The sequence below is a fragment of the Carlito syrichta genome, unplaced genomic scaffold (assembly GCF_000164805.1).
Source record: "Carlito syrichta isolate Samal-C Ts95f unplaced genomic scaffold, Tarsius_syrichta-2.0.1 Scaffold315705, whole genome shotgun sequence".
Lineage (NCBI taxonomy): Eukaryota > Metazoa > Chordata > Mammalia > Primates > Tarsiidae > Carlito > Carlito syrichta.
The window spans coordinates 112,696-128,060 of NW_007259801.1; the positions used below are offsets into that span (position 1 = coordinate 112,696).

At 48.7% G+C, this 15,365-nt stretch overlaps 1 protein-coding gene across 1 annotated transcript in view; it reads left to right on the top strand.

The window, feature by feature from the left end:
- The window catches only part of TSNARE1 (t-SNARE domain containing 1), a 152,806-nt gene that overhangs the window by 49,056 nt on the left and 88,385 nt on the right, over window positions 1-15,365 (top strand). Inside the window, exon 9 of the mRNA XM_021706516.1 lies at window positions 11,343-11,504. Coding sequence (XP_021562191.1) covers window positions 11,343-11,504 — 162 coding nt within the window. The remainder of the gene's footprint in view (window positions 1-11,342; window positions 11,505-15,365) is intronic.

The window sequence follows — 15,365 nt, forward strand, 5'->3', positions numbered from 1 at the left end:
GGAATAGACCAGCCCTAACAAAGCTTAAAATACAGCCTTGAATCTTGTCTATTTCTGTCTGCCCAAAGTCAACTGAATTTGTTCCAGAGGATGGATTCATCATCTAGAATCTCTGTAATTTTTCATACACAGTGTCTGGGATTTAAACCAAAATTGCTAGGCATAACAGGTAACAGAATCAAATTACTAAAGCCAAATAAAAATAGCCAAGTAAAACAGGTGATGTTGATATTAAAGTAATTGGACGTGTACCTTAAATAATTGCAGGTTGAATATTCCTAATTCCAAAATTGAAATGCTCCAAAATTTGAAACTTTTTGAGTGCCAACATGATGCTCAAAGGAAATGCTCATTGGAGGAGTTCCATTTTTGGATTTTGGGGTTAGGGATGCTCATCCAGTAAGTAAAATACATGTATTCAAAACCTGAAAAAATAAATGGTCCAAAATCCAAAACACTTCTGGTTCCATGCACTTCAGATAAGGGATACTCAAGTTGTATTATTATTATGTGAAACAAAGTAGCTTAAAGTATCAGAGAATTTAAATTTTTTAAAAATAATAGAAATGAGAGTTATAGTATTGAATAATACCATAATTAAAATTTAGGTTTGCCTAATTTCAAATTAGACAAAATAGAAGAAAGAATTAGTGAACTAGAAAGCAGAGCATAAGAAAATAATTATATTGAAACAGAGGGAAACAAATGATAGAAAACCTACAAAAAGAGTGTAGTGGGAGTCTTATGTGAACAGGAGGGAGAGAAAATGGGCAAAAATAATATTTTAATAGGTAATGGTTGATAATTTTCCAAAACTTCCCAAATGCTTCAAGCCATAGATCTAAAAGACACTATAAGTAGGAGTAATTTATCCTCTTAAAAACGAAAAAAAAAAAAACTTAATTATAGCTTAGTAAAAACATGAAAACCAAAGACAAAAAATAAAATCTTTAAACCAATTTAAAATCATAAAACTATCTTAAAAGCACATTAAAGTTAGGGACAAGAAGACTGACACCTGACTTAATAGAAACAATGGCATCCAGAAGACTGTGGAAACACCTCTTCAGAGTGATAAGACAATTACCAACTTTCAATTCTATATCTGGTAAAAATATTATTTAGAAATAAAGATGAAATGAAAACATTTTTATAAAAACAAAATCTGAAAAAATTCATTATTAACAGAGCCCACTCAAAGGCTTCAGATATGGGTCACATATGCTATTGACAATAGCACAAAAGACAGGGGAGGTAGGTGGTGTTGACCTCATCTCTACAATAAATCAAAAAATCAGCCAGGCGTGGTAGCGCATGCCTGTAATTCCGGCTACATGGAAGGCTGAGGCGGAAGTATCGCCGGAGCCCAGCAGGTCGAGGCCATGGTGGCCGGGAGCAGCCACTGCACTCCAGTCTGGGTGACAGAGTGAGACTCCAACTCAAAAAAAAAAATAAAAAAGTATTGTGATGTTCTTGCATCATCAGAGAAGTGACAAAATTACTAATCTAAGGTAGACTGTAGTAAGCCAACATGCATGCTGCATTATGTAAGTAATTACTAAAGCATAAATTAATGAAATACAAAACATATTGTAGACATGTTAGCAAAGCCAAAATAATTGGTTCTTTGGAAGGAGTAATAAAATTGTTAAATTCCTACAAGACTAATTATAATCAAGATACAGAGGGAAGATGCAAATTGCCAATATCAGGGATGATATATCATTACAGATCCTACAAATTTTCTTTAAAAAATAACATAAAGGTATTATAAACAATTTTATATCAATAAATTTGACAACTTAGATGAAACACAAAATTTTTAGGAAACTGTAACTTACCAAGTTAGGAAACTATAACTTATCAAGATATATAGAGAATCTGGAAAGTTCAATAATTTATTAAAGAAATTAAATCCGTAATTCTACAATACTCCATAAGGAAAAACCCACACCTAGAGAGCTGTGCTGGCGAATTCTTCCAAGTATTTAAGGAGTAAATAACACCAGTTTATACAAATTATTACAGAGAACATAAAAAGGAAACATCTTGCTGTGCTTTATGGCCAGCAATACTTTGATTTCAAATTATTGTAGGGATATCATAGAAAAGAAAAAAAAAGTCAGTGTCTCTCATGAATATAGAAGCAAAAATCTTAACCAAAAATACTAATAAATTAACCAGCAATATTTTAAAAGATGACAATACACCAAAGTGGGTTTTATTCTACAGGTGCAAAGTTTATTTGCATTCAGAAACAACAAGTATAATTCACTACATTAATAGAATAAGGCAAAAATCTATATAGTTATCTCAGTAGATACAGAAAAGCATTTCATAAAATTCAAAACTCTCAGCAAAGTTGGACTAGATAGGAATGCCTTTAATCTGCAAAGGATATCTTTAAAAACCTCAGGTTAACATCATACTTATTGGGGAGATATTAAAATCTTTTCTCCTGAGATTGAGGATAAAATATGCTTGTCTAGTACTATTGCTTTTATTCTCCATTGTACTGGAAGTTTTAGCAATGCAATAGGGCATGAAAAAGAAGTAAAAAGTGTACAGACTGGGAAGAAGAAACAAACTTTCACAACATAATTGTGTACACAAAATCTGGATGATTGCAGTATGCTGTTAGAATTAATAAGTGAATGTGACAAGACTACTGGAACCAGGTCAGTATACAAGAAGACACTGTGTGTTGTGTCAAAAGACATTGTGGAGATGAAATTTAATAAGTGGTGTCATTTATAATAGCATCAAAACTAGGAAGAAATGTATGAAGAGCTGTTTAAGTCCTCTGTATCAAAACTATAAAGCATTACAGAAGATCTAAGTAATGAGAGAAATTAGAGATCTAAATATTGTAAATGCCAGTTCTCACCAAACAGATCTGTCAAGTCAGTACAATCCACATAAAATTCCAGCAGGTTTTGAGCATGAGTGTATGTGTGTGAATCGTCAGGCTGACTCTAAAATGTATACAGAAATATGGAAGACCCAAAATGGTGAAGACAACTTTAAATGTGAGCAGAAGTGGGAGATTTATATGATCAGGTATAGGAACACGTTATGAAGCACAGAAATGAAAACAACATGATCTTTGTATGAAGCTAGACAGACAGCCATGAAACAGAAGAGTCCAGATGCAGACCTACACATATGTGGGTTTATGGTTGAGGTGGACTGCCGTGCCATGGGAAGTGGATGGTTTACTCATGGCTTGATGCTGGATCACTTGGATGATCAAACTGGGAAACAGGTTATTTTATAAACTTTAATTCACCCATGCACACACACAAAAACACATCCAGCTATATCATAGACCCACGTGTGAAAGGCAGTAACATTTTATGAAGATACTATAGGAGGTTACCTTCACATATTTACAGTGGGCAAAGATTTCTTATGCATATGTGAAAGTGCTAACTTGAAAGAAAAAGATTTAGAATTTGACTTTGATAAAATTAATACACCATTAAGGGAGTTAAAAGGCAACCCACAGAATGAGAGAGAGTATTAACACATATCTGAAAAGGACGTACATTCCTAATATATAAAGATCTCTTATAAATCAATAAGAAAAAGGCAGAAAGGCAGACAACTATTTTTTAATCTATTTATTGAGTTGGAGTCTCACTCTGTCGCCCAGGCTGGAGTGCCGTGACATTCTCATAGCCACCCCAGCGTCAACCTGCTGGGCTCCAGCAATCCTTCCACCTCAGCCTTCCAAGTAGCTGGAACTACAGACGCATGCTACCATGCCTGGCGAATTTTTTATTTATTGTTGAGACAAGGTCTTGCCAAGTTGCCCAGGCTGATCTTGAACCTGGAGGCTCAGGCAATTCACTCACCTCGGCTTCCCAAAGTACTGGGATTACAGGCTGAGTCACCAACCCAGCCGACAACTCTATTTAAAAACAAAAAAGGGCAAAAACCTTAGACAGGCACTTAACAAAAGAGGATTTCCAGTTTGCTAGTAAGCATATGAACATGTGCGCACCAACATGCATTATCAGAAAAATGGCAAGTAAACCCATGATGATATATCACTACACACCACCTTGTTCCCACCCAGATAACTAGCAAAAAATTATAAATAAAAACACCTGAAAATATCAGGATGTGGGGCAGCTGCACTCTCAACACCTGAATAATGGCGTGTAAATTGCACCACTACTTTGGAATACTGTGTGAGAATATTTGCTTTTTCAAGTCCAACGTTTTCTTACCTATGGTTTTGCAGTTCTACATCTGTGGATCCACCCAACCATGGATCAGAAACATCTGAAAAAAATTTGTGCCTGTACTGAACATGTACAGACTCTTCTTTCCTTACATTATGCCCTGAACAATACAGTATAGCAACTATTTACTGTTGTATTAGGTATGGTAAGTAATCCAGAGATGATTTAATGTTTATGAGAGGATGTGTGTATGTCATATGCAGATACTATGCCATTTACATCAGGGACTTGAGCATCCCTGGACTTTGGTATCGACAGGAGTCCTAGGGCCGCTCCCCCACAGATACTGAGGGGTGACTGCATATGTTTACAAAAAGTCACATGTAAGAATGCTCACAGTGACACTACAGGCCTGGGGATAGAGCCACTCTGCAAGAGGATAGAGAAACTATTTGGGTTGAATTCATACAACAGGAGACTCTAGGGCGATTAAAAAGAATGAGCTATGGCCACTGCAGTCCACTAGTGGCATCTCAGACATGATATAGATTCAAGTCTGAAACCAGGAGGATGTGCCATGGGATTCCACTTCTACAGAGTTCAAAACTAGGCCAAGTCAATGGACAGTGTTAGAAGCCTGAGCCACTGGTGGGCTTTGTTGGGGGCAGGGGATGACAGTGTGCTGGAGGGAGGTCTTGGGGTCCCAGCCTTGTCTGGGGAGAATTTCCTTAGTATGCGTTTGTAGAGCTGTATACTTTGCATCTGTATACTTTACAGCTGTAGATGTATTACCTTTCAGTAGAATTTTCTTTTTAAGAGGAGGGGAATGGTCAGCAGTGCTTCTGAGAAATTACAAAAGATTAGATGATTTCCAGGAATATCGCAGACTATAAATGATGAGATGATACACAACCCTGTTTAACAAAAGGGTTGTTGCCAAGGTGGCATTGCAGACTTAGGGGCTGCTGGTTGCAGGCTGAGCAGTCCTGGCAGGGACGAGAGTATGAGCAGCCTGTCTGGAGTTGCTTGGCTGTGGTCAGATGTAACCTCCAGCTGGGTCCAGGGTCAGTCTTGGACCCTGGTTGTGCTCAGCCAGCATGCAGCATCTGGGCCCGCCTCTGTTCCTGGGGCAGCACAGTGGCGGGTCATACTCTGTCTTTGTGCCACCATTAGCTGACTCAGCATAGATTTCCACTGAAACTTTGTGTGTCCCAGGCCACAGAGGTATAAATGAGCTTGACCCTCACAGCCTGGTCAGAAACTTTCTAGTCACGCTGCCCTGACTGGGGCACAGGGCAAAGTCACCGTTGCCTCTTGGCCCCAGTTCCCTTTTATTTAAATGGGACTAGGGAAAGGATTGCTACAGTCTGACCTTCTGGGCTTTGACAAGCCTCCAAAGACTTCTGTCAGCTAATAAACAGTCATTTACTGTTTGAAGACAACAGTGACCTACCTTGGGACTACTGAAAAGAAACTGCTTTTCCCATGTCCGCGTGTCTCTTGCTCTAGTCCCTGCCCTCCACCAGGGTCAGAGTGCGTGGGAAAGCGGCCTGTTTCCCAGAGCCTCTGTGTACCCTGAGACCCAGGCTCGGGTCTGCACTGCCACCTTGGGCCTTTCTCACCCAGTGGAGGGTGGGCCGGGTAGCCCATACCCTGTTGTGGGTTCCCTGCATGCCCATCAGAGCTTTTCACTTCTCAAGGGAAACTGTGTTCAGCCTCTGCCCCAGCGGTCATGTCAGAGTGTGCATCCTTCCCTACATGTCAGAATGGGGACTGAGCCCTGGGCCTTGGAGGGGGTAGAAAGTCTCCTTTGTGTGGCTGCCTTGAAAGCTGGAAAGCCATCCCAGCACTGACCTTCTGCGCTGGCCCCCAGCACCTTGCCAGCAAATCCCTTATCCCAGCTTCGGAGCTAAAGACCCAAATTGGGCCTTTGTGCAGAGAATAAAGGAGCACTTTGTGAGCCTTTCAGGAGGAGTGCTGTAGAGGGGATCAGGGCAGCTAAGCCATTGCTTTCTCCCCTGTCTTTTGTCCTACACTGCTGGGGAGGGTGGCAGTGCTCCTGCCCTTCCAGGCCTGTGAAGGGGAGGGGGCTAGGCCCCTGCAGGATGACCTCTGCCCACTCCCCAGCTCAACTGCCTCCTTGGGCCTCTAGACCGAGCCCCTGCCTAGCCCTTTTGTGCCCTTTCCCTCTTCTAGAGCTCTGTCTTCTCATGCAGGAGGTGGCAGTGAGCTGCAGGCACCAGGTCTGTGGCAGGTCTACGTGGGTGGCCTGGCACCCTCTGCTTTCAGCTTGTGGGAAGCTTCCACAGAAACCCCAAACTCTAGGGAAAGTTGCATAGAACATCCTGTGACAGTTTCTTCATCTAACATGTCTGACTCGCTCGTGTCAACTGGTGTGTAATATTCATCATAGATTAGGACCTAGTTTCTTCCAATTCCTTCTGTTGCCAAGGCCTTGCTGTTACTGCATGACTGAGCAACAGCTCCGACATGTCCATCCTTGGTGCACAGGCGGGGCCTGCCCTCGGGAGCTCTTCCTCCGTGCTTTATTACTGTTTTCACCCGGGGGCTTTTGGAAGCCCAGTTCAGGTGTGCCCAGGCCCAGGGAACCAAGTCAGGATGGACAGGCCAGTCACTGTTGGCAGTTCGGGTCTGCTGCGTGACCCTCTCTCCAGAGGCACACACCACTGATGTCCCCCATGAGAGGAGTGTCCCTGTGCTCTGACGCTCACCAGCACTTGGGAAGAGTACAGTTCCTCCTGGTTTCTCACCTGAGGTTCTAAAGTGGCATGTCCTTGTCATGTGCATTTCCCTATGTCTTTGCTGTGCTCCAGGTCCTCACCTGCTTCACCTCATTCTCTCCCTAAGTTGACTCTAGGACATGGGTGGTGTCAGCTCCATATCATAGATGTGAAGATTGAGACTCAGAGACCTTGTGGAACCTGGCCAGGCTCACACAGGGAGTGGGGGAGCAGAGCTCTCCTGTGACCCTCGCCACCTTAGGAGAGCCACACCTTCGTTGGGAGTGAGGCATGTGCTCCTCAGGGTGGGTCAGACAGCATGACTGGTGCTTGCAGAACACAGATCGCAGTGGTGTGGGCAACACTGCTCCCATTCCACAGATGAGGACATTGAGGCTCAGAGAATGGTGTGGGCTTTTCAGGTCTGTACCAAAGCTGAGGCTAACAGAACCAAGCCCAGATTCTTTCTGAGGGTGGCCTGGAAGCTTAGGAAGGGCTGTAGCTACAGAAACAAGACAGCGGGTTTCTGGGCTTGGCATCGGGCCAGTGCCTCCCTCCTACCCCCCAACCCCACCCCCAGGCACTGCTCACTTCCTCCCGCCCACACGGGAAGGGGAGGTGATAATTACTGCCTTGGACGAGTAACGCTTGTCAACAGATTTTTTAGGTCTTTTATTTTATATTCATCTATCCATGTATTTATTTATTTAAAGGCCTCTGCTGACATCCCCCGTGTCAGCGTGGTATGCAGGAAGAATGTTGTCTCGGGAAAGAGACCAGGCTAGTGCAGCATCACTGTCCCCACTGTGGGACCCAGAGGAAGCTGCTGTCTTTAACTGAGGGTGGCCATGCCCACTCTGTGGGGTCCTGAGGAAAATGGGAAAAAGTAACAACCCCTAGTTTCATACCTCATCTCTCCGAAGCCCCACAGTGACTGATGGCATTATTGTTGGTCTTGTTGTCACCAGTGGTGTCAGGTAGAACTGTGAGGACCAGCCAGGGGCCCTGCCACCCGTCCTGATGCAGCCACACGAACACACAGATTCTTAGCCTCACATGCCCAACTGGGTGTCTGCCAGAAACATACTGAAGTTCTTGTTGGCAGGATGCTCTGAGTTTGTGCCTAGCTGGTGTCCATCTGCTCACTTGCCCTCTCACCTGTCCATCTGCTTCAGCCACAGGGTCTGGCAGAGGATTGGCACCATGGGCCCCCACAGGTATGCCAGGAAAACATGGAGATGGGGCAGAACCCCACCTTCTGGTCTTCTGGATTGTGTTGTAGAATCTTCCAGCTGCTGAGTTTGCAGGCCTCTCCCCCATCAGCCAGCAGTAGGTCTTCAGACCCAGGAGGCAGGGACGTCTCACCAACTCTGGACAGAAGTGTGACTTAGAGTGGGCAGGCCTCAGGGAACAGCGTCTGGAGTCCAGGCAGGTCTTCCTGGGATGCCTCCCTAGAGTCCCACATGGCACTGCTGGGGATGTGGGGTCAGAGCTCTGCACGTGACCACCCTGAGCCGCATTGGTTGGCAAGGTGGCCTTTATTTCAGGTAAATGCTAGAGTCCTGTAACAAAGGAGAAAGCGGAAAAGGAACGTGTTGCAGTCCCTGCAGCCGCCTAGCAGGGGGATGGAGGCCAAGATTCCTGGAGTCGGTCGAAGCCGTAGGAGCCATCAGCAGCAAGTTTTGTGAGCTGATCCCAGTCCTGCCCAGCAACCTCCATCGCCAATTGCCCCCACACACGGGAGAGGCATGGCAGGTGTTCCAGATTTGATTTGGATGAGTTGATGGCAGGTGTACCCCTGCTGTCTTTCTGTGTGCCCAGTGCTAACATCTGGAGGGGCCCACTGAATTCCTTCCTCCTGGCCTGCGTGGACAACTTCTGTTGGCAGACAGTGCTATCTCCAGGCAGGGTAGAGGTCAGTGGGGTTCAATGGGAAGGGGAGAGGCAGAGAGGCTGCCACCTGTACCCCAGGCCCAGCCTGGGGCACCTACTCCCAGTCAGTTCCATGCATCATACCCCAGATCTAATGCCTAGGGTGACAACTAGCGGGCAGGGTCCTGTTCTCAGAGACTGGAATCCAGGCCACACTTCTCTGCAAGGGCCCTGGCTTGCAGAGGTGCCAACCTGGCTAGGACCCCTTTGAAGGGGGCATTTCCCACAACTGGGAGAGAAGACCTTGATTGTGTCTTTTACAGAAAGTTGGAGAGTCTGAGTCCAGGATCCATGGAGACAGAGATGGTGACAGGCGGGCACTAGGGGCCTGTGACTGAGTCTCAGGCTCTAGCATTGAGCTGGGAGACCCTCCTCCCCCGCAATCCTGAAATCCTTTCCCAGCTTGACCAGTGTACTGGGAGCTCAGATTGAGGCCTAGCCACTGTCCCTCTGCTTCATTTCCATGAAGGCCCCAAGATGTGGGACTGGCACACAGCCACCTGCTCCGAGACTCCCTTGATTCCCGTGACTCTCAGTGCCTCCTCACCAGACACATGGTGATGCTCACTGGACTAAGACCAGAGGATGGGATGAGGTGACTGGGAGAGCAATTATCTGGGCAGAGAGGGTGTTCCAGGGAACCCCGTAGCAAGGCAACCTGTGTGGCACAACCTGGTGAGGCTGAAGCGGAAGCTGGGTCGTGGGCAGGGTCAAAGTTGCCATGGGTCTGATCTTAAGGGCTGCAGGAGACAGCAGCATGATTAGATGTACTCATTTAAAAGAACCTGCTGCTGCGGAGTGAATGCCTTGCCTTGGTCCAAGTCTGGTTCTGGTTTAGGCAGTTGTGAACTCCTTAAGTGTCCTGGACAGTGAAAGGGGAATTATTAAGGCATCCCAGGGGGAGGAAGTAGCGAGCACAGGTAGCAGTGGCCAACGTGCCCCTTGGAGCAGGCTGGACACACAGTGGCATTGGTCATGGACAGTAGCTGTCCCTACTACTGTCGCTATCATCCTTGCACTTGCTGAACCTGAATGTGGTTTTAGAGCAGGAACTGGTGGGAGCCACATGGTCCAGCATGGCCCTGGGCTCTCCTCACAGTGCCCTGGTGCCCTCCTCAATAGGAGCTCATGGCTCCTCCCCAGAGGGTTGTCAGGAGAGTTAGAGGAGACACCTGGAGGGAAGGAGCTTTGATACCTGTAGGACAGGACCACAGTGTCCAGCCAGGCCACACTCCTGTCTGCTGTGCCCATTCTCTGTGCCTTTTCCCATTTCCCTTTAATTTCACACACACACATGTGTCACATGATCACACATCCATATAACCGCATGGCCACACACAGTCACACTTACAGTCATATAACCACACACATGCTGGCATAGTCACACACACCCCCTCCCGATGTGAAGACAACCCTGCAGACATGGGCAAAGCAGGTGGGGAGCAGCTATGTCCGGCTTGTTACCAGGGGGTGAGAAAGGGCTGTGCTTCTAGATTAGTGATCTTCATTGCCATGTGTTTTCAGTTAAGTAAAAAAAATGCTGACCTTCTGTAATCCCTACATTGTGGGGTGTTCCCCTAGGCCCCACAGCCCCCGCCCAGGACCTGATGCCTAGGGGCTGATGCCCACCACCTTCCCCAGCTAGACCAGTGCAAGGGAGGCCCAGATTGAGGCCCAGCCTCTGTTTCTATGCCCCGCTGCCACAGAAGGCCCAAGAAACAAACCAAGATTGTCTCATCAGAGAGCAAAGGGGTTAATTGAAGGGAAAAGCACTATTTTATTGAATTTCAGAATTTGGTGAATTAAAACAAAGAATACAAACAAATCAAGAGCCCTCTCAGTCTCTCTCCTTGAGGTCCAGTCACAGGAGTGGTGGGTTCCCTTGGGTGGTGTTTGTGCCCTGCTTGTGGCCTCACTTCTTCTCTGGCCCTGCCCTGTAGCTCTGCCCTGGATCTATCACTGGCTCCTTGATGAGACCTTCAGTGGGTCCACAGCCCCCAGAATGAGAAAGTAGAGTTCATGTGCATAGGAGTATTTTTCTGGGGGTTCAAAAGGGACTCATCCTCAAAAGCTGGGAATACAGGGTAGACTGTGTTCTCCTTAGGGTCAGGGCCATGTCCTGCACATCCATGTGTCCTTCCAGCTCAATGTCAGAGCTATTGGCAGGGAGCCTACCCATTTCTCCCTGCAGCCAAGACTGGTATGGCCAGAGGTGGGGGAGACACATGCCCAAGGGCAGGGGACCAGTGTCCACCCATCCCTGAGCCCTGCCTGCTATTCACAACAGCCCCAGGCTTTGGCCTCTTCTCCTGGCCCCACAGGGTACATGATATGGCCAAGAGCTCGGGTTGGTACCCAACTCCCAGAGGCTCTGGAGCCCACCTGTGGCCTAGCATCAGAACCATGGGAAGAAGACTTGAGTCTGGAGCATTGTAGCAACATGGATGCTTCGCTGGTAATAGTCTGTTTCTGTCATCAGCAGAGTCCCCAGGCCTCTTTTGCGGAGCTGGCTGATGATGAGAAGATTTTTAATGGGGGTGACAACATGTGGCAGGGCCAGGAGCAGGCACTGCTTCCAGACATCACTGAAGAGGACCTGGAGGCCATCCGGCTGCGTGAAGAGGCCATCCTGCAGATGGAGGTGAGGGCTGTGCAGGTGTGGGTGTGGGTGAAGGTGTGCATACTCATCCTCAGCTCTCTATGAACAGAGGCTGGGCTGGGAACCAGGGGAGCACAGAGTGCCAGCCCACCTGTGTCATCGCTCATTCTGTGGCCAGCATACTGAGGCCTGTCTCCCTAAGTGGAGGAGCTGGAGCTGGGACCCCACAACCTTGACCATGCTATCTGGTTCCTGTGGCTAAGAGACTGGAGTCTGGGGATCCCCATCCCTTCCTTCCTGGATTTTCCCAATAAGGTGTGGTGCTCTGGCCAGGATACTAGGGCCTGTACTTGGGCACCACATCTGTCACTGTGGCCATTTCCTTCACTACATGTTTAGATTTCTGGGAGACTAGAAGGTGAATTAGTGCCTCCTGCAGTTTCCATTACATATTTTTGAGTGGTTCAGTAAACTGCTCAGAGCTGAACCTGCAATTTGAGGCTGCTGCCAGCAGGTGACGAGGGTGAGCTGTGGTGGTGGTGGGGGGGGGGTCCAAACCATAGGGGTTTGGGGCCTAGATGCTGCTTGTTCTTTGTTTTTTAAAGTTTACATGTGTAAAACACCTCCTACCAAATGTATCTCTAACCCACAGATAGCCTCCTCAAGACAGCTGCTAAACTCACAATATCCCTTAGAGGCACACAAGTCTGGGAGTGTATGTGAGTGCATGTGCCAGTGAGCCTGCTCATCCTTGATGCTGATGTGAGGTTAGAGCACAACAGGCGACTAGGCAGGAACACTCGGGCTCTGCTGACACTGGAGCCTCAGCCTCTGTGTGTGACCGTGGGCACATTCTTCTCTCCTGCCGAGCCTCTCATCTGTAGGAGGAGCTAGAGCATGCCCAGTCTGAAGCTTCCAGGGGCTGGGTTTCTGGAACAAGGTTCTCTTGAGAGCAGATTTTTCTAGAAAAACAGGGGCCTGGGCAAGTTAATAAACCTAGTCACTGGCCTAGGACCCGTGACTGTCTCTGTTCTCCTAAGGAGCAGGGCTTCTACCCTGGAAGGAGGTGGGCGCCCCACAGAGCTGGGTTCAGCTCCCCCTCTCGCCCCTTCTCCTGAGACCACCCATCTCCCTGCCTCTGCTGTGCCCCGCCCCCTGGCTTTGGCCTGGAGGAGGAGTGCTCATGTCTCAAGACCTCCGTCCAGTGCTCCTGCTGCCTCTGTGAGGTGTCCTCCCCCTCCTCACCTTGACCTTGAGTTCCCTAGAGGAAGGTGCTGGCTCTGGTCCTAGCCTTGCCCTGGCGGGAGGCTGCTGCTAGGGACCTGTGTCTTTGGCTAGAAGACAAAAACGACCAAGACCACAGAGCTGGTCTTTATCTCTCTGCTGGCGCAACAAGGTTCAATTTTCCCAGAGAGGTAGAGATATGGACCCAGGAACATTGTTTTGGGAGAGACAGAGGGACCAGCTACCTCTTAGCTCCAGGACTGAAATCCTCCCTGGATGGTCTGATAACACCCAGCAGCAGTGCAAGCTCAGCCTTCCCTTGTGGGTCATAGGTAGAGTGCTAGGGGAGGAGACCCTGCTTGTTGTTTGAGTCTGGGGAGTAGTTGGTCACAGAAGCCTGTGATCCCAAAGACCCAGACTCCCTAAATGAGAGCAGGGCTTTGGGGCATGAAGAGGCAGGTTGGGGGGAGGGCCATACTCGGGAAGTGGCTGTAGCCTCCTGCCACCTCCCTGCTTCCTGGTGGCCAGCTCAAATGGAGCAATAGAATCAGTCATGGTATTCTGATGCTGAGTCTTCACTTGAGGGCCGCTTCTTCATGTCCTGAGCCTGAGAGTGCTGCTCCTAGAGCCTCGTGAGGAGGCCTGAGGGCTCCTGGCGCTTTGGAAAGCTTTCTGATAGCCATCTGTGTCCAATAAGGCCAACCGCAGGGTTCATGCCAATCCAGTGACCCCCAGGATGGGGTGTGGAAGTATGGAGACTTGGGCAGACTTCGCTTGCCAGGCCGGCCTCTACATTAAGGACTTCTCATGTGTTAAGCTGCCTGGGCTCCAGGGCATTGCTCTCGGTTCTCTAGGTAGTGACTATAGGCAGCGCAGTGGTCTTTGCCAGGGAGAAGGATCCCTCAAGTGGAGGCTACTGCAGTCATCGAGCCAAGAGACAGAGAGGCCTGGATCAGGGCTAGGTCAGGCAGGAGAGGAACCGAGGCTCAGACCTGCGTCCAGACCAGAGGACCCACATGGGTCAGGGCTTTGTCTGTGACCCTCAGAGCCTTGCAGCTTGGCATTGTGCTCGGGGTTAGGAGGCAGCCTGAGTGTACAGGACCTGCAGCCAGCCTGGCCTTCCCAGCCTCAGTGCCCTCATCTATGTTATGGGAGCAGTGCAGAAGGCATGGAGCCTTGTGCCGCCAAACAGCAAGTTTAGAGCTGAGGGTCACTGGGGTGGGGGGGAGTCATTCTTGGATGGTGTCTGCAGTGAGCACCATCTCACTGCATCATTCTCTCCTTTTGGTCTTTGGAATGGGAAAACAGAACACAAGTCGTCATTAGCCTTCAGAAAGCCCTCCCCCACGTTTTCAGCAGGTTCTGGTGACAGAAGCTCCAATGTGTTGAGCAAGTGGAGTGACGGCAGCAGAGGGCCAGGCGTCCTCAGGTCCCTCGTGGACCGATGGCTCTGGAGTTGTCTGTTCAGCCTCCAGGGCCTGTGGGGGTGGGAAGGGGCCTGTGGGTGGTGATGATGTTTTGGGAGGGGGCCTGTGGGAAACGGCCTCAGGGGGACACTATGGTGTTTCACAGCTCGGTTGGCTGCAGCCTATTTCTATGTAGAATCCAGGACACCTTGTCCCCACTTCTCCCTCTCCACGCCCACATTCCCGGGGGCTTTGGAATGTGCATGGTTGTGTACGTTCACAAGTCACCCAGAGGAGACTTGGGGTCCAAGGGAGCTACTTTGGGGTTTGTCCTCTAAGTCTTATCTTGATGGATGGTGGGAGGGTATGGACAGATTGGGAAACTGAGGTCCAGGGAGGGGACCTCAGCAGGTTAATGCCATATTCGGTTCTTGCATGCCCGTCTTCCTTCTTGCTTGGCCCCCATAAGTGCTTGTGTGTTGGCTACTATAAGTTGGTATACAGGGCTGGGTTGTGGTAGACTCCTGTCCAGTGGGACTGATGGCCCTACTCGCATCCTTTGCTTTTGTCTTCCTCCTTCTGGTAATTGTCTTATGGGACAAAACAAAGGGCCAGACTTGTGACGCAGTGTCCTGGCTTTAGGCCCATCTCCACTAACTAGCAGTGTGATCAATCCACCATTTCTCTCAGTTGTTTCATCTGTGAAATGGGCAGGGGGGATGCTCTTCCCCCAAGGCTGTGCCAGCTCAGGCAGCCCATGTGACAGTAAGCAGATGTAATGGACCCTCTGTGGGGCTGACATCCAGCAGATGGGAGTCCCTGCCCACACAGAGCTGCATTCTATTGGGACAGATAGATAACAACAGTGTGGCTAGCAGACCAGCCAGAGACTGTAAGGTGCAAGGTGGCACTCAGGAAACTAGAGCAGGTGATGGTGGTGGGGAGAGTCTCCTCTAAGACGATACTACTGAGCCCAAGTCTGAAGGACCGTGAGCCAGGAGCTGGGGCAGGGGAATTCTGGAACATCATGGAAACCATCAGAGAGGTGCTTGTGGGCTAGGTCTCAGGGGTTGAATGAAGTCATGACAGAGCCCCCGGGGCAGGGACAGCACACCTTCACTCAGAATTAAACTAGACCAGGTGGGTCCACAGAGCCAAGACGAGTGCCTAGGATCACTAAGGGAGGCCCCGGCTCCCCTGCAGTGCCAACTCTTTCCTGCCCATTCGCTCCCTGGTCCCTTCTACACAAGCCCCCCCCCCCCCCCCCCCCCCC